The sequence below is a fragment of the Nothobranchius furzeri genome, chromosome 15 (assembly GCF_043380555.1).
Source record: "Nothobranchius furzeri strain GRZ-AD chromosome 15, NfurGRZ-RIMD1, whole genome shotgun sequence".
NCBI lineage: Eukaryota > Metazoa > Chordata > Actinopteri > Cyprinodontiformes > Nothobranchiidae > Nothobranchius > Nothobranchius furzeri.
In genome coordinates, this window is record NC_091755.1 from 53010967 (window position 1) to 53030027 (window position 19061).

Genomic DNA, 19061 nt, shown 5'->3' on the forward strand with positions numbered 1-19061 from the left:
GACATTTCATGCTTTATTTAAAAAATTACAAATACTGTACAATGGTTCTGAACATGTGCAAATTTAAAAGAATATTTAAGAAAATCTAGTAAACAAGTTGATTAAAAATAACTCAGACAAAAAATGTGTTTTTACACAAAAAAAACCCATTTGAGATTCTAGTCGGACTTAATGAACTCTGAAATGTAAACAAGGAGAAAAGGAGATGAAAATAATAAAAACACTGTTAAAGTATAAAAACGTCCTCAAGGTTGGAACCATAATATTCATCATTTATACAAAGCTCGATGCAAAACCAGGTAAACCGTTGAGATGATCGTAAACAGGTCAGGTGAGAACCTCGGTAGCTGGAACGTTGCGTCCACTCTCAAAGCTCCAGAAGACTAAACTCTTCCCAGTTTCCATCCAGTAGGAAGTGCAGGGAATTACGATGATGGTTGCCTTAAAACTCCTTATGGTCCACATATCCACTTCTATTCCCTCCAGCAGAAACACGCGCTGCGTTTTCTTCTTAAGATCTTTTTTATTTAATCTGCAGCAGCTTCATCTTGTTTCCTAACAGAAAAAAGAACAATTAACCTTTAGAAGGCGACCGTTTGAGGTCCAAGAGAGCGACTCTTACCCAGTCCCTTGAGGAATTTGTTCACCCCGCATGGCTCAGACTCTGGGTATGAATCCAGATACGCAGCTGCTCGCGTTTCAAAAAGCCCTGAGAGGAAAAAAGAAACCATTTAAAACGTCCTCCTAAAACATTTTCATTTATTTAATTATCATTATTATCATAGGACATTAAAGTATCAGTTTACTTTGAAATGATTTTTTTAAGTCTGTTTATATGTGTAAAAACTCAGATTCCAGCATTTATTCTCACAGATTAATCCAAGTAAAACCTCATTTTCTCTGCCTTGTTTGCATTTTCCCTTCATTTCAAGTTTTATTATCTAAATCACAGAGACAGGTAGATTAACGTTTGCACTATTAAAACGGACTTCCTACAGGACAATATTAGACAAATTCAGCTTTTATCCACCTTTTCCTCCTCCCTTGCGCAGCTCTTTGTCCTGAATGAAACCGGCAAACATCTGGGTGTCCATGAAGAGCTGCAGGAGCTGCCGGACTCCGCGAGATGGGTGGGATTTGCGGAAATTGTCGCGCTGAAGCTCCTTGATTCCGTTGGAGGACTCTACCATGTGGTGAGGATAGTGGCCAACCAGCTCCACGAAAAACCTGACAAAAGCCTCCGACACCAGGGCGCTCAGGCCGGCCTGCTGGTCTGGAAGAGCCACATTCAGGTGATTGGATTAAAACTGAGGAGTAAAACACTGAAGACTCCTCTGAATGTTTCATAGCAGCTTTAAACATTAAAAACAGCGGTACCGACCTCCACTCGAGTCGCCGTCTTGTTGCCTCAGAATCTCCTCTCTGTCCTCCAGGATCTGCTGCAGCGCCGCCTGCAGCTTACTGGGCAGGATGCAGTCTTCATCGCCCAGCTGACACAAATCAGGAATCAGATTAATAATCTAGACTTTTGTTAAAAACTGCACACATTTCACTATTTTTAAAGGGACTTTATGGAGTTTTGAATTTTTATGCTCGCGATTGCCTCCTCAGGCCAAAAGCGTAACGGCAGCTTCAATAGTAGGCTCGTGCACGAGGCGCGCATGCTGTACGTGCACACTCAACGAAAATAACAGCTGAGACAGTTCCGTGTGTGTGTGTGTGTGTGTGTGTGTGTGTGTGTGTGTGTGTGTGTGTGTGTGTGTGTGTGTGTGTGTGTGTGTGTGTGTGTGTGTGTGTGTGTGTGTGTGTGTGTGTGTGTGTGTGTGGGTGTGGGTGTGTGTGTGTGTGTGTGTGTGTGTGTGTGTGTGTGTGTGTGGGTGTGTGTGTGTGTGTGTGTGTGTGTGTGTGTGTGTGTGTGTGTGTGTGTGTGTGTGTGTCCCGGAGGACAGAGGACAGGAGAACACGCAGCTAATTAATTAAATAATTTGGTTCTGTACCTTTCTCTTCAGCACAGCCGACAAAGGTTTATGACGGGTCAGTCCTCCTGCATGCTCAGATCATTCCCTTCCCTTGCTTGAAAAATTGTTCCAAAATGAAAGTTGAAGCCACAACTTTTTTATCAGTGAATTCAATGCCGTTCGGCGAGTCTCAAATAAAAATTTGGGCATCTTACTGTAAAAAAATATACATTAATGTGAAAAAGAAACTCTAAATAAACTATGTTCACATTCAGTTTCAAACCCAGATCTTCTGTATGGGAGACAGACGTCTTACAATGTGAGCTACACACCAGTAACACTCTTAGTATCTGTAACATTTATATCCTTGATGACAGCTGAAACAACGTCAAGCCAAAAAACGGTTCGAAGTGAAAATGGCTATTTTGTTGCTAATTTGCAGGAAACATCTAGAAGAAAGTTCTACAGAAAGTAGCTAAGGGTCCTCAGAAATGTAGCTAGCTTTGACACTAGGCGTTAGGAACAGCTACAAAGTCGCTGAGTTGGCAATACCTCTCTCTCTGTTGCTAAAGCTACGGATAGCAAATGCTACGGGCTATGCCTGAGCGTGAACGCGCATGAAGCAGCCTGCTCGACCCGAGCATCTCTCTTTTTCTGTGATTTTACAGAAAAATGCACAGTAAAAATGCCAGGGCTCATTCTACAGGACCAGGGCATTGCAGGAGAATGTATGAAGAAGACATTTATTATTTCTACACATGTTTTGGCTGTCAAACTTCCATAATGCCCCTTTAATATATATTTTTTAAAATGACAAAACTATTATTTTTCACTAAACCAATCACTCTAAAGTCATCAGCCTGTTCTAACTTCTTTCAAAACTCTCTCGCTTTCATTTTTCTATCATTCTGTTCATTTCTGGGAACGTGTGTGACCCGTTATAATCACGTTCTTATAACTAAACCCAATTAAATCATTCGTTTGCATCATCCAAAACAATATTTGACAGTTTTGAAAACCTGTGATCTGATCTTACATTTTTAAAAATAAAAAGCTTTTATTTTGGAAGGCTCTTATGGAAGCCCATTACCGCCACTCTTTAAAAAAATTTTAAAATTTGTCCAATAATCATGACCTTGCTACGTCATAATGAGACAGTATCTCATTATTATGGGATTTTTTTTTAGCAGAGTGGCAGGAATGGGCTTCCATAGTTTTGCCTATTTGATCAGCTAAAATACTTTTGGGGTCTAGCCATGTGTGGTCTAATATTTAGATCAAAAATAGTTCAACTCCACGTTAAACAAAAACTCCCGATCTATGTCAGGGGTCGTCTAACCGACACTCGTCTGTGGCAGAACTCTCTTTGTCCCGCTTTAAGCACGCCACCCAACACAGGGCAAGCATAGGCACAGCTATCGCTCTCCCAGTCGGACCACACCTACTGTTTCCATTATGGACGGTTGTGTGTACACACCTGAACGACAAACCGGTCTGCACACAGATCCACTATGAGCACCTGGAACAAAAACAACAGAAGGGAACAGCTGAGCTCACTGTTTAGAAGAAGAAGAAGAAGAAAATATCATTTCTATAGCGCCTCTTAAGATAAAAATCACGAGGCGCTTCACAAAAACAAAGAAAAATGTTAAAATATAAAAAAGCATTTAGAAAATGTTTAAAAATATATTTAAAATGAGCAAAAATAGGCAAACAAGTAGGGGAAAAATGAGCTAAGAGCGACGTGAGAAGGCTTGATAAGATGTAAAACATAAACAGAAGAACCGGATCGATAAATAGTTCTGAATCTTTATCCTACAGATTACAGCCGGATGTACCTCTTCTATGGGCAGCTCCAGCAGCTGCGGCAGGCACGGGGCCAGCACCCCGATGAGGAATGGTGTCGGGGAACAGCTGATGTCCAGCATGCTAGCTGGTAGCACCGGCACAAACGTGTGCTGCCAAGTGAACGGGTACAGCAGGGCTAGCGCCGCGTGGCTACATCTGGACAACACACTGCAGGAAGGAAGGACAGTTTCACTAATGAATAAATTCTAACTCAGCGACTGAGAAAGTTGATAAATTCATCTTTCGGTTTCTGATCTCATCAAACTGCGGGTTTATTTAAAAGCACAAGAGTTCCTAAAGTCCTCCCGTAACGCAGATGATTGTTATAATAACAACTCTGAGTCGGAGGGGAGGGGTAATTAGTAGTCTCTGGAACAAAGACCTCACCTGAGCTTGTCGGCGACAAAGATGACCCTCCTCTCCAGCAGCAGGGAGGCGAACACCTGCAGGAGCTTCCCCACACTGACGCACTGCAGCAGACTGCCGAAGTCCACGTGCTCCAGTCTGGAGTCCACCGGTCGACACAAGGTCAGAACCTGAAAACCAACAAGTTTAACCGCCGTCAGCTTGCAATAAACGAACGTGACTCAGAACACGAGCACCTCACTGCAGGTTGTCTCTTAAAATAAACTCCTAAACTTCAGTAATAAGGAAGAGTTTTAAATAGGAATGACACATCTGTTTGTCAAAAGCCCCCCCGTTGTTCCTGCACATGGTGCGACTCATTCTGAAGGGTCATGAGGAACCGCCTTTAACCAACATTTCCTCTGCTGACGTCAGCGTTACCTCATTCCCAGAGCCGGGGAGGAAGCTCTTAACGGTGACTGTGCGTCCAGGGGCTGGAAACGGGGCCTCCATCACACTACGCATGAACGGATAAACCAGCGCTGCAGACATTTCTCTACGTCTCTCCACCTCTTCCAGAATCTGGAAAAAAATAAAAAAAATGAGACTAAACTATTTGAGACTCCTACAAGGATGATTGCACGTTTCTCTCTAGTAGATTACATGCACACCCTTTCATCTCGCCTCACTTTACCCTAAACGCAGTTAGAGACTTTCCAAAAGGATTAGAGAAGAACTCCATTTACTTCCTACAGCAGGAACTTGTCAACAGGTGTCCTACAAGGTTATGTTACCTTTGCAAACAGGTCAAAACAGCCCAGCTTGCTGACGATACAGTGCACCTCAGGAAGCCTCTTCCCCTTTCCGCTGGGCTTGAAGACAGACAGTTTCACAAATCAGGAAGCAGAACGAAACAAAAACACCTGAAAGGTCTCCATCTGAGAATCCGTGTGATAATTGTTGTTTTTCAGATCCGATCGGTCACTCTGAGCTGATAAATGTGAAAAATCTCTAATCTTCGTCACCTGCTTTAGCCTCAGAAAGGAAACGGATGGGTCAGAAAAAGCTGGTCTCTTCCACATCACAGGGAAAATTAGTTTTCATGGCCGTGCCCACCTTGGCTCGAGACCGCCCACAGGAAGTAGAGGGAAGGTCACGTCTGGGCTAGGAGAAGCTAACTGTTAGCATTAGTAACTCCATAACATGGCGGGACACGTCCAGGGTTGTTTTATTTGTTGTGATAAAACATCAACGTTGTGTTTTTTAATCAGAGAACGAAGAGCAAACAAAAGCAGCAGAAGAGTCGTGTTGCCATTTGCCAAAATTTCATTTCATCAAGCGCCCATACTCTGGAATGCACCGCCACTCACCGCCCATTGGTGTTTTCAAGTCCTGCCTGAAGACTCACCTCTGTAATGAGGCTTTTAGATTGTGATTTTTCATCTTTTCTTTTTTTTGCTGGTTTTGTTTGCTTTTATCGGTTTTTATCTGTTTGCTATATTCTGTCTGTTATATCCAGCAGCCTGGCGTTGCCTCGCGCTGCTAATTTACACGAGTTTATTTTTTTATGCGCCAAGCTTTCAGATTAAGCAGAGCAGCTCAGATTGGGCCAGGCAGGAAGTCCAACACCAGAACTGTGTAAAACATCGAGAAGCCTTCAAAATAAAAGTCCCATGCATTCCAGTTACTTATTTGGTAAAAAAAAAAAAAAAAGTAATTATCCAGCCTGTGGCCGAGGTCAACAGAACAGACCGATTTAGAGCCACGCTGTCACCGTTTTCCTTGCTCGTTATTGCGTACGCTGCTGAAATCACGCGTGATCTTACAATTCTTCTGCGATTTAGTGACCTTGCAGGACCAACTCTCTCTAATGCTTTCGCTGCCGATTTGCATCTGAAGCGTTATCGGTAGGAAGGACGCGCCGCTGCATCGATGCATCTGGTGGAAAGCTGGAGGTGAGACTCATAATCGTGTCTATTTCCCACCCCACACTCTTCCATCAAACTTTATCCCCCTGAAACAGGAGCGCCAGAGCCCCCCCCCCCCCCCCCCCCCCCCCCCCCCCCCCCCCCCCCCCCCCACACACAGAAAGCAACTCTTTCATTCACACCAGAGGAAACGTACTGAAATAACGAGTGAATAAAAGCTTTAAATCTAAATCTGGTCCTAAAACAACATTTTTCGTTCGTAATGAGCTTTAAAACAGCTCTGGGCTGCAGAGTGGAAACTCTGTTCCTGTTTATGAAACAGCTGACTCATCCAACAACCATGACAAACCCATCCAGCTCCTGGTTTAGTTTAAAACACGACGACAGACGGCCTGAAGACCAAATGCAGCACAACACAACAACGGTGCATTAAAAACGAAGGCAAAAAGAAAAGAAAATGACAGAATTCCTGTTTGTCTCAGTCATCCACTCAGAGTTGGTTTATGAGCCGTGATTCAGCCGTCCTCAGAGACATTCAGTAAGCGGGCGGCGAGCTGCCAAGCCATCTCACACAGGAACGACTCAGACACTCACCAGGATCTTACGGCAGTAACAAAACCAGCGACTCCCGTCTTCTCCAGTCAGGACGAAGGAGAAGGTCTCGCTGTAAAAAAACACCAGAAACCCCGTTTAAGCTAACTGCCTACAACACGTGAAGCTAATGTTCCTTTGTTTTGCAGCAGACTTAAAGAGGAATAATAAGACATTAAAGTTGGGATCTGAAAACATCAAACAAACCAAACCTCATCAAAACGAAAATCAGGGTAATTTAAGGTTTACAGCGGAGGACAAAAAGAGGAAAAGGAGGCGAGAAACATGACAAGGTGGGGAAAAAACATGGGATCGCGTTTCTAAAACTCATAAAAGGTAGAACGATCTAAGAGAAGGAAAAGAAAACAAAAAGAGCATCACTTGTTTGACTTCAGCCTCCTTGTGTGAAACAGGCCTGACCTTGGCATTTGTGCAGAGGGCTTCCAGTCCTGAGCATCAGGAAAGCAGAACTTGGGAATCACGTTCAGCTGATCCTCAGCTTCTCTGGAAAGGCGGGACGATTTCTCAAACTGAAAACGGAAAGAGTTTGATCAACTACAGCACAAAAATCCCCCACATCATGTTTCCAGACACTGGAAGTGACTAGACAGAAATCAAAACAGAACACCTGCCCAGTTTCCCAAATGTTCCAGTTCATCAGAAAATATTATATCAGTCAATATTTTACTATAAAAATACCAGAAAATGCTTTTTACAGTTTTTTTAATATTTAAATTGAAGTTAAATCCTTATTTGTCAGAATTTATGAGCGACTCCCCTTCACCAGTCCCATCTGAAAACAATTATCCTCCAGAAAGTTTACCAAAAAAGTCTCTAACTGACGTCAGAAGAGTGGAAAAACGGCTTTCTGACTAAATAATAAGACAAACGCTCCGTTATGCTTTTATAAAGGCGGTTTCTAACCATTTTGGGGAACTGTTGTGTGATTTCAGGAGAGTACGTGTTTCCAGAGGAGCCTTTTCTCAGCGACACCACAACAAAGATCTGAAAGAGCTGCTGCTGCTGCAGCTGGATCAGGTCTCTCTCCAGGGTGCGGTATCCCGGCCGGCGCCTCAGCGTGGACTGGACGTAAACCGATCTTCTGGAACCGGCTGAACAGCACAAGGAGGGACAATGTAGATAAACACAACCAGCACAAAGACGGGGACTTCTCAGCATCAACGACACGTCACCAAATCAAAAATAAGATTTCCACTTGAGCTACAAGCATTCGATGTTAAAATGTTCTATTCGTCTTTATCCAGTCCTGCAGGTACTGGGATGTCAACTAGCTTCGTTACTTCCTGCCGAGTCACTCGAAAGTGAGAAAAAAAAACATTTATGGAATCAAAAATTTATGTTTTATCTCACTCTAACAGATATTTGACTGCAATTAAAAATGTGTCTTTAACTTTGAGGAAACCAAATGAAAACCAGCAGGTTGATACCTTTGGCGTTGTCTTCAGGGTCACTCTCTGTCCCGCTGGTCTCCTCGGCTGCCACAAGAGAGAAAGATTAGTGAGGAATGAGAAGCCGTAACCACATGTGAGGATTGTTTTGGAATCGTGGCTTTGCCCCGAGCGTCGGGTATTTCCAGCAGGAGGCTCATTTTTATCATCCTGAGGAGACGACGTGGGGGACGTTTGGACATCTAAAACAGGTTTGAGTCTCTAATTCCATGCTGTAGCTCTTTTTTAAACACAGCAGTTTTGTTTACCTGTTTTCCCGCTACGTTTCGTTTGCAAACGAAACAAAACTGCTCTGTGTTTAAAAAAGAACTACAGCATGGAATTAGAGATACGACACAGCAAGAACACACCTAAGAGGTTCAAAGAGGTTTGAGTCTCACCTCGCACTGAGATGCCTTGGTTCTTTGCTCTCTTTCTGCCACTCTTGTCATCAAAAATGGTTTCTATCTTGCTGACATACTGTGTAGAAAATCAGACAGCAGCATATGGTGATTCTACAGCGCTACGCCAGTCTAAAGGTGTCATCGTGGCGTTCAGACATGTTTAGTTATACGAGACGAACCTAAGAAGCAGCAGCGTTTGTCGGTATTTTATAAAAGAAAAACCTCATTACAACAATGAAATGCAAAAAATAAACATCTGGCATTGGTCCAACCAGCTAACGCCTCCTAAGCTAGTCTTTATTCCCACTTTCATTCCTGAGAGTTAGACTCATTACCTTGTTGTTAAGCTTGTCTCCGCTTCCCCAAGCCATGAGCTGCACCAACAACCTCGCTTCATGAGCTGCCTGCATTTGTGTCACTATCAGTTTGTTTCAGCATCCTCTCCTTCCTGCTCAACAAGTCACCACCCCCATATCGAGAGGGTGCTCGCTGCAGAACTACAAAGGCGGAGCTGCACCATAAGGTGGAGCTGCACCAGAGTCAACCCCGCCCATTCACGCAAACTCAGCCTAGCCCACTGACTTCCGTTTTTGTTTTCAACTTTATCGCAAACTGACCTGACCCACATGAATTACGGCTGTTACTAGTTTACAGTCGTTAATGCTATGTTCTGTGCTCCAATTAAACAAGATAAATATAACTTGCTACATGACAAAGTCTGAATATATCCCGAAATAAAAAAGTTTCTCGTAGCGAATATCTGCCCACAGCCGCTCTAACAAAAGTCATGTACAACAGCATGTACTCTCTCCCTGTGGGTTCTGGTAGTCCAGTGGCAAGATCATCTGAGTTACGTTTTGCTTTCCCCTCAGCTGATGCTGGTTCGATTCTCGGTGGGGTCGGCAACAATCTATTCAGCCAGCTGAAACATTTAATTTGTTCATATTTTAGTTGTAATGATCATTTTCAGCAAAATATTTATGTCTCTACAAGTTCTTTGAATTTGGTCGTTCCTAAACAGCATTTTAGTTGAAACTCTGCTCACAGATGGACTCACACTGGCTAAATAAACGAATGAATAAATAAAAAAAAAACACATTAGTCATTATATGTTAAACGGCATACCAATAAATCGTTGTAAACATAGTACTGGCAAGTGCAGCTAGAAATGAGGAAAAGAGATATTAGAATATTTCCACTGCTGGGAGGCGAACCTGCGCAAAACTGCATGTCAACCTGACACCATTACCACTACACCACCACATCTGATAAAAATTAAGTGGCGTTACATTTTATTATGTTATTTGGTGTGTCTTTGCAGATGGGATGTATGATTTTTCTGGCGGTGTCTCAGTAGAAGTCATTTCAGAAATAATTTTTCAGAAAATTCACAGAATATTCAGATTTGAGAACCAAGACCAGACCCACTTTGGGGGAGGAGACCAAATTGAAGCTGAGATGGGAAGAAAATGCATGAATGAGGCCAAAAATGGCTTTGGCGTGTTTCTTATGAGGAAATGACAATATAACATGATTAAAAGTTCCAAAAGTTAGATTTTTAATTATATGGAACCTTTACAAAAACTGTTCAATTCACTTCTCAACTCCCTCCTCAATCTTGCATTCTTTAGCTATAACACCCTCTTTGGTTCCAGAATGCTATAAAGTCTGACAACTGGAAGGAATTGGACTGACTCCGATAGAATGGGCGGGGCTGATTCTGGAATGGGCGGGGCTGACTCTGGTGCAGCTCCACCTTCTGGTGCAGCTCCGCCTTTGTGGTTCTGCAGCGAGCACCACTTGCCCATATCCGCTCTCCTACCAAAACCATGACTCAGCGCTTCGGGCTTCATGTCGGTCATATAAAAGATACACATGTAAGTGAGCGTCTGGATACCTGAGGTGTCCGGGTGGTTTTCTGAGTGTTGGCGTGTCGAGGTGTGGGTGGTTTGGGAACATCTGCGATGGTTGAAGATTTGGATGCGGCTAACGTCTGGAACACCTTCCTCTCCACTTTGCCAGCATATCCGTGTAGGGACTGGAGTTTGGGAGAGAGCTGAGGTGCGTGAAAGACAGAGAATCCTCAGTTTCAATCTCAGGTGAGAGATGACTAAAGTAACGAAATGTGAAGATGTGGAGGGGATTTTATCCCTCACCTTCGGGACGTGAGACCTTAAGACAGGGAGACACATGGTAGACAGCTTGACATCCTCGTAGGAGTCGTCTCTGCTCCCTTCGCCTGGAAGGAGGAGGCGTGACGGGAAGCATTACAGATGATGACTAGCTGCTTCAAATGCCGTGGCTTTCTGCTTGTTCAGTGACTCGAGCTATGACACCGACTTTTCATATCCTGGTCTGTGAATAAACCGTAGAAATGTTCCACTAGCATAACCTCCCTTTTATTGTGCAAAGTGTCACTGAGTAAAGAAAATCTGGAGATATTTTTAAAAGCAAAATCCGAGAAAAAAGGAAGCTGCACTTAGTAAAAAAATTAGCTACACATGGCTGCTATCGAGTAACACAGGCTTCAGTCTTACAGCTGAGGTCTCGTCGTCGATGTGAAGACCCCACTGGATTGTGTGTGTGTGTGTGTGTGTGTGTACTTAGCAAAGTGCGGGGCACGTCAAAGAAACACCTAAAAAGCTCAGCTTTGCCCCTGCTGCTCTACATGAATGTGTGTAGACTACAGAAGTTTGAGGCTTTAGTTTAAGAGAAATTGATAATAGTTTAAAAACACATAATAATATAGAGTCTAGAGCGCCATTCAGGGTAGATATTGACCATTTTGGGATTTGTAATGCTGATACCGATGCGTAGAGGTGGCGGTCGGCCGATGGCCGACATGCAAAGCTGGTTCATTTGGGCCGATTTCCAGATGTTTTCCAAGCTAAAATGTCACTAATAACAATGGAATTAAACCAAAGTTAATCAAACATCCATAACCTGACCAAGTATTGAATATAAAACATATAAATGATAATAAATGTTAATTGAAAACAACGTTTCAGAGCTTTTAATAAGAGGTTGTTTTCAGGAACCTAAATATACATTTAAGTAAAAATCTGCTGCAGCCCTGGGCTGCCCACGGATGTGCCTGTCTTTAAATTGGCTGATGATAACTATACATACATATTTATATATAAAAAGGTAAATATTGACCGGATATATTGCTTGCACAAATATCAAACTGTCTCTCTGACATATCAAAATGGATGAAATCCCACCATCTCCAACTCAACCTCTCTAAAACTGAACTTCATCCCAGCAAAACCATCCATACAGCACAATATCTCAATCCAAAATGACTTCCTATCTCTGGCTCCTTCAAAGGCAGTTCGAAATCTGGGTGTTGTGATTGATGAACACCTGACCTTTAAAGATCATGTTGCCTCTGTTGCCCGTTCATGCCGCTTTGCGTTGTATAACATACGAAAGATCAGACCATACCTAACACAACATGCCACCCAGCTCCTGGTGCGATCTACTGTCATCTCCCGCCTCGATCACTGCAATGCTCTTCTAACTGGTCTTCCAGGCAGTACTGTGAGACCTCTTCAAATGGTCCAGAATGCAGCGGCGCGTCTGGTCTTCAATCAGCCAAAAAGAGCACACGTCACCCCTCTGTTCATTGAGCTCCACTGGCTACCGCTAGCAGCATGCATCAAATTCAAATGGCTAACACTAGCATACAAAGTCCGAGATGGTACGGCTCCCATCTACCTGAATCCTCTTGCAAAGGCTTACGTCTCGGCCCGGCCGCTCCGGTCATCACAGGATCGTCGGCTAGCAGTGCCTACACCACGCTCAGGACAATCCAGACTCTTCTCATGCATCGTTCCACAAATGTGGAATGACCTTCCAAACACTACCAGAACAGGGGCTTCCTTTTCAATTTTCAAGAAACTCCTGAAGACCCTGCTCTTCAGAGAGCATCTTCTTAACTAGCACCCTCCCTGCACCCGAACCCTCTCTACTGTCCACTCCTTGTTCCCTACTCTCCATGATTGATGTCAAGTTGTTGTTGTTATTGTTGTTGTTAGCCTCAAGGGCAACATGCCGATTATCCCTTGTAAGTCGCTTTGGACAAAAGCGTCTGCTAAATACATAAACATAAACATATATTGGTCTATCCCTAATTCAGAGTGATGCTTCCTGTTTTTGTGGAGAAACCGGTGCCGTTATTTTGGTTTAAACATATAAAAATAAAAACAATCTCTTTCTGAGCAACTCTATTGTGTTCCAGAGTAACTGACACACGGGGGGAAGACTTACACACGATATCTTCATAAATATTGTCATCAGAGTAGGCATGGTAAAGACTCGGCTGCTGGTCCTCATTTCCCGGAGAGCCCTGCTGGGTCGTCAGATGTGCCGCATCCTCATACTCGAAGGACTTCCTGTGGCGGAGAAGCAAAAACGGTCTGGCTGTTGTTGTGAAGACCAGCGACATACTGCCGTTGCACGTCTGATAACACGTCTCACTACAGAAGTTGCATAAACAGCACAGGGATGATAAACTGTCACGATACAAAGGCTGTGATGTGGTCAGAAATTTCACATCGAGTTTACTTAAGCTGCCTGATGTAACGGCGCAGCACACGGGTATGCTAGCAGTCTGTTTGGTTAGGATTAGAAACAGAAAATATTTCATCATCTAAGGTTGGTGTGAGGCAATATTTCACCCCACGGAGGTATTCACTAACCCACAAGAATGACATCTACTGGGTTCTTATAAAGCTGATTAACGTGTGTGTGTGTGTGTGTGTGTGTGTGTGTGTGTGTGTGTGTGTGTGTGTGTGTGTGTGTGTGTGTGTGTGTGTGTGTGTGTGTGTGTGTGTGTGTGTGTGTCTGAGACAATCATTGATGATGAACTAACTAGAAAACAAAGCTGCCTGAGGTCATGTGACCCCAATCAGCAATTACAATACAATAGCCCCCCACCCCACCCCCACCCCCCCACTACCACCACACACACACACACACACACACACACACACACACACACACACACACACAGATTTCTCATGCTTACCTGTTCTTTTTATGCCTTGACACGGGACACGGCGGCGGTGGAAAGTTCGGTGGCTTTGCCGTCCTCCTGCTTCTCTGATTGTTGTCATGAGTGGATCCGGCGTGCCCCCCAGCTGTGTGACCCGTTTTTGTACTGTTGACTCCGCGATACTGGAAGGTGCGCTGAGGTTTTGGAGGAGGGAGAACTTCACCTGCAGAAGTCCTGCTCTTCTCCCAGAACAGCCCGTCCCCCTCCAGCTTCCGCCAGAAGCCCCGTGAAGTGTAGAAGTTCCCAGCAGGCATGTTGTCTTCCTGGTCGTCAGCTGACTGAGGTAGAGGTTTACAGACTATTTCTACGTCTGAAAAGACTGTGATAGGACAATTGTTGTTTTCTTCCATTTTAGAAGCTAATTGAGCGGAACATTTCTGTACAGGTTCGGATTTCCGGCCGACCACACCGAGAGCAGCGCGTACGGGAGATTCCCTAAAGTCTAATCCTATGCTTTGTGTCCTTGAGTGGCCCTTTTGTGCATAAAGCCCTGCTCTGGTGCTCTCGCTGGAATAGCCGTTACCTAGAAGGTCTCCTGAGAAAGTTCGGGACACAGCAGGAGGGTGAGCTTTCGCTCCTGCACCCGGATTGCTGCTCTGCTGACTGAGGACCTCCCACTGGGAGATCTTGTCCTTAATGCTAATGCCTTTCTCCTGGGAGGCTGGCCTCCCTGAATGCCGGCCCTGCCAAGCAGCAGTGGCTTCCTTCTGCAAGAGATCACCCTCATCGTGCCCTCGCCGGCCTGGCTCCACCCTCAGAGCCAGCATGGTGAGAGGGTCTCTGCTCACCCCCAGGTCTCCATGAGCACCGACATCAGAGGGTTCACAACAACACAATGCACTTGATCAGGTATTTCTCGGTTCAGAGATTATCCACAGGACGCCTTAGCTTTTTGCTTTTTAATGACTTTTCATGTCTATGAGCAAGCAGAGTCATTTCCTCCTCGTCTCATTTAGTAAATGATCTAAAAAGGAACAGAAGAAAGAAAACATAATCATTTATTCAGATTAAAAGATAAAGCAGTCTTGTGTGAAAGCAGCTGCACAGGGAAGAAAAACAGATCTGAGGACAGTAGCAGGAACAAGACTGTAACATGTTTCTGCAGAAGATCTGTGACGGGGGGGGGGGGTCCCCAAAAACAACACAACAAAGCCCCGCCTCTCATGACAATAGCTGTCTTTCATGGAACTGGAAGGTAAAGCCTCAAATCAGATTCTATGTGATTTGAATGAGTAATGGCTTCTTTCATTAATAAAGGGTTTTACATGTTGACTCATTTTGGGTCATTAAGTGACACAGAAGGTAGCTGAGGAGAAAAAGCTCTGGTGTTCATGTTTCAGGAGGTAAATTGGGGCAGCAGTAGCTCAACAGGTTGAGCGGGTTGTCCAGTAATTGCAGGTTCGATCCCGGCTCCGGACAGAGAATTCTGCTGTTGTGTCCTTGGGCAAGACACTTAACCCACGTTGCCTGCTGGTGGTGGTCGGAGGGACCGGCGGCGCCTGTGCTCGGCAGCCTCGCCTCTGTCAGTGCGCCCCAGGTCAGCTGTGGCTACATCGTAGCTCATCACCACCAGTGTGTGAATGTGTGTGTGAATGGATGAATGATACACTGTAGTGTAAAGCACTTTGGAGTCCTTACTCTGAGAGGTGCTATACAAGTGCGGGTCATTTATCATCATTACCCCGGCTTTCCACAGGAGCCGTCAGCAGCACGTTACTGCAGCAGCAGCACATCATAGCTGCTGATAGGAGCCGCTGTGGTCAACAGGACCTTTTCCACCGGAGCCGTCAGCAGCGCGAGTCGGCCGCGTCTCAGGAGCAGCATGTCGTGGCCTTTACGCGCCAGTTCCATTTTCTACGCGCGACGCCTCTGAAACGGGTCAAGTTCGACATTTTTGGGGAAGGAAAGACAGGAAATCGGACGCGGAAACGGAGAGAAGTTTCCGAGATTTTCAGAATAAAGAACGTACTGCCTTCTGGTTGCTTTACTTTTAAAAAAGTTACTAACTGTGCGGCCCCGTGAGAAGTTATCACCTAGCTAGCGGTCTCCTTTGTTTTTCAGGTCCGTATTGGCGATTATAAAACGGACAGAACATAAAACACAAACCTTTTGGAGCCATGTTGTAGTTTTCTCCTGCTTGTTGTTGTGTTTACTGACGAAGTCACTCGTGTGACTTCGTGCTCGGTCGGTGACAGCTGCTCCCCTGCTGCTACGTGTCTCATGGGAAGGGCCAAGCAGCAACTTACGCGAGCAAGACGTGCTGCTGACGGCTCTGGTGGAAACCCGGGGTAAATGTTAGCTGGAGGAGTGGGGGGAGGCAGAAAACGACCGGATAGGACATCTTACTCATTAATATTCATGAAATGTAAACATCTTGCCTCTGATTGGCTGACAGCAACGTGACTCTTCTGCTGCCCTCGTTCGCTCTTCTTTCTTGGGTAAAAAAATGCAATGCTGACATTTTATCTCCCCAAATAAAAGCTTGAATTTATTCTGCCATGCTGTGGAGTTGCTAATGCTAATGGTTAGCTTCTTCTAGCTGAGACATGCTCTGCTCTCTCCTGGAAGCTAAACGAATACAACCTTCTGCGGTCGCGAGCCAATATGGGCGAGTCCATGAATGCAAATTTACAATGTGACGTCGATCTGTGACTTTTCTGACCCGAGCGTTTCCCCGTCTAGTTTCTTTTGGCTGCTAAAAACTATTTTCATGTTCTGACGTTCAGCATGCATGTGAAACTCAATGTGACCCATCATATTTTTAAAAAGCACAAATAAATCTTTGTTAGTTAAGCTTTGTTTTAAAATGTTTGAGGGTTCTCAGTTTACTCCCGCTCACTCTGGCATTGCTCACATAGAGAGTGTTCTAAAGATTAGCTAAAGTGTGCATTGGGAAACCCACTTGAACCTTCTCGTGGAAAAATGCACAACAATTTTAGGACGGGTTTGTGACGAAACTAGTTTTTTTATGAGGGTGAAATTAAATTAGACATTTGGTGACTAAATTATGACAAGTAAATGTGAATGACAGCATACGGCTGTTGTCATTATGTCACATGGCCCCACTATAAGTTTCGCCCAAAAGTGTCAAAAGTACCAATTTATTGTGATTCCAACCAAAAAAACTAAACACTTCTCTCAGTTTTGCTTCTCAAACAGCCGCAGCCCACTGAAGACAAAAGAAGAGCTTTTGTTGATATTTAAAAAAACACAGAAAATCACCCCAGTGTTCAAAAATAACAAAACAAAAGCAGGAGTTCAGTAAGTTCGATGCTCATTTTCACCAACTCTGATGTAAACCCAGAGAGAAGAATGTGAATTGTAATCATTTAACCTTGGGAACTGGAGAAAGAATTAATCATGAGGCATACATAAAAGACCCGAGAGTGAGATCAACTAACCACACCTAAGAGATTTAGGAGATGTTGCTCAGATATCAAACTGGACCTATTGTCCATCTGCGGTGCATCAGTAAAGAAGCTATTTCTGATTGAATGCAGAACAAAAGAACAAATGTGAAGGAATGAAATGTGCTGAAATTCAGCTTGACTCATATTCCTGGAGAGTCAACGTCAGTGTGACAGCTGGACAAAGAAAGGCTCCACTGACTGGGACACGTTGCACGTTGAGAGGCTAGTATCTGGAGAGACGTAGTAGAATTCCACAGCAGACGATCATAATATGAGCTGCATTCCTACAGATCTGTACAGGAGGAGGGTCGAGACAGCTAGGTATGATCAGTCAGCAACTCTTTTGTTTGGTCTGACCTAAATCGGACGCGTTTTTGCACTGGAATGCCGCACCATCATCACCAGACCTCAGGATGACAATGCAACTGCCAAACTGACCCACTTGTGCCGTGTATCTGTGTGTGTGGTACATTGTACAGGAAGGCGTGAGTTCCACTTCCTGAGCTGCAGGAAAAAGGATCAGCTGCTTGTCCATAATTATGGTGCAGGGGGTTGTAAGCTATGTTTAGATCCTCTAGGTTCCAAATTCATGATGGGAAGCAAACCTTTGAAATGCAATGAAATCCAGAAATATACAGGCCACTGGCTAGTTACAGTAACATTTACAACACAGCTTTTATGGGAAACCATTCAAATAAAAGGCTTGTGCCTGGCAATTTGCAAGGAGTTAATGTAAAATGTAGCTTTGCTGTTGTTTATTACACTCCCAGGTGTGCAGAAAAACAACTGTGTGTGAAACTCAACAACTGATCCAACAGAAACCAGACACTTGAATCTCACCTGAACCCAGTCATCACTTGGCAACTAAATTAAACGTAATTGCGCCTTAAAAAAAACCACCAAAACCACGCCCTCTCTCAGGGATCTGCAGCGTGACGGGACATGTTGCAAGTGAGTCGTAAAGATGGGACCTTTTCATCAACAGCGGCAGTTAATGCTGCCATCAAAAGAAAACTACTGGTTTGCTCCACGCCAGGATAAAAGGATGAGCCGAGATAAAAGTGCCTAGAAACTCCTGATCTAGCTGAGGACTCCGCTAAAGACCCGTTTAACATGACAGCTGCATCATCTGGGTCACTCAGATTCATTATCTTTCATAATTACAGGCATAAAAAAACACACATAATTATAAATTCAACCATAAAATGACCGCATACTGAGGTGCAGCCGGTTACTCATTAACACATGGTTTACATGCGCCAGCTGTGGAACACAAGGTCGAATGTTCTTGCTGCAGATGTAGAAAATACATCTTGGAGAATAGATAAGTTATTTAGGAGCTAAAAAAATACATTTATAGAATACAACAGAAAGAAAGTGCTTGTTGATAGTGGCTGTTTCTACAAACGTAGAAGAAGAAATGTAGCCGATTTACGTCAAATTACTTAATAAAACAGCCAAATGTTGCGCTAATTTAAGAATAATAAACGTTTTAAGACTTAAAAACACCACATTGGCAAAATACCCATTCACCACAAATCACGTTACTTACCAGGGTAGTTCGTAACGAAACTCGTTTCTCCTACCGACGAAAATACAACAAAACACAGATAAAATCCAGTCGTCTGAGGAGGTGGCAAGTTTGGTTCAAGCTAACGTTGGTGTGAGGAGCCGCTAACCAGACGAGAAAAAGTACCAGGAAACATTTTTTATAAACAAACCGAACGTTAAAGAGGCGTAAACATGCCTCGCCTACTCAAACACCTGTAAACAACATCAACCGCTTCTTTACAAAAGCGGCGACAGAGATGGAAAAACGCAAATGACCCATATCACTCCCAGTCCTCCCGCTGGACAATTATCGTTAAGCTAGGAAGGGAGTAGGCTACTTCCGCTAAGGAATTTCAAAATAAAATGTACCCAAACAAGAAAAAAATTAAATAAGCGTGAGTCACTGTTTACTGTGAATGATGAATCTTTAAAAGTGTCAATAAAAATACACAATTTATTGCAGTTTAGCTGAAAATATAACGTGTAGAACTTACAATGTATGTGGAATGTATGCAATAA

General features: G+C 43.9%; 1 protein-coding gene across 1 annotated transcript; it reads right to left on the reverse strand.

Annotated features, from left to right (window-relative positions):
- dennd2c (DENN/MADD domain containing 2C) lies at positions 1-18772 on the reverse strand. The gene is made up of 19 exons (XM_054734980.2): positions 18544-18772; positions 13555-14545; positions 12795-12919; positions 10679-10761; positions 10420-10578; positions 8520-8598; positions 8119-8166; positions 7595-7782; positions 7091-7200; positions 6674-6743; positions 4946-5023; positions 4593-4733; positions 4194-4342; positions 3797-3974; positions 3436-3477; positions 1382-1490; positions 1031-1273; positions 623-709; positions 1-555 (listed from the first exon to the last, which is right to left on the reverse strand). Exons 2-19 carry the CDS (start codon positions 14346-14348, stop codon positions 524-526), a joined length of 2715 nt encoding a protein of 904 aa, XP_054590955.2. The 5' UTR covers positions 14349-14545; positions 18544-18772; the 3' UTR covers positions 1-523.
- Between the last annotated feature and the right edge of the window lie 289 nt (positions 18773-19061).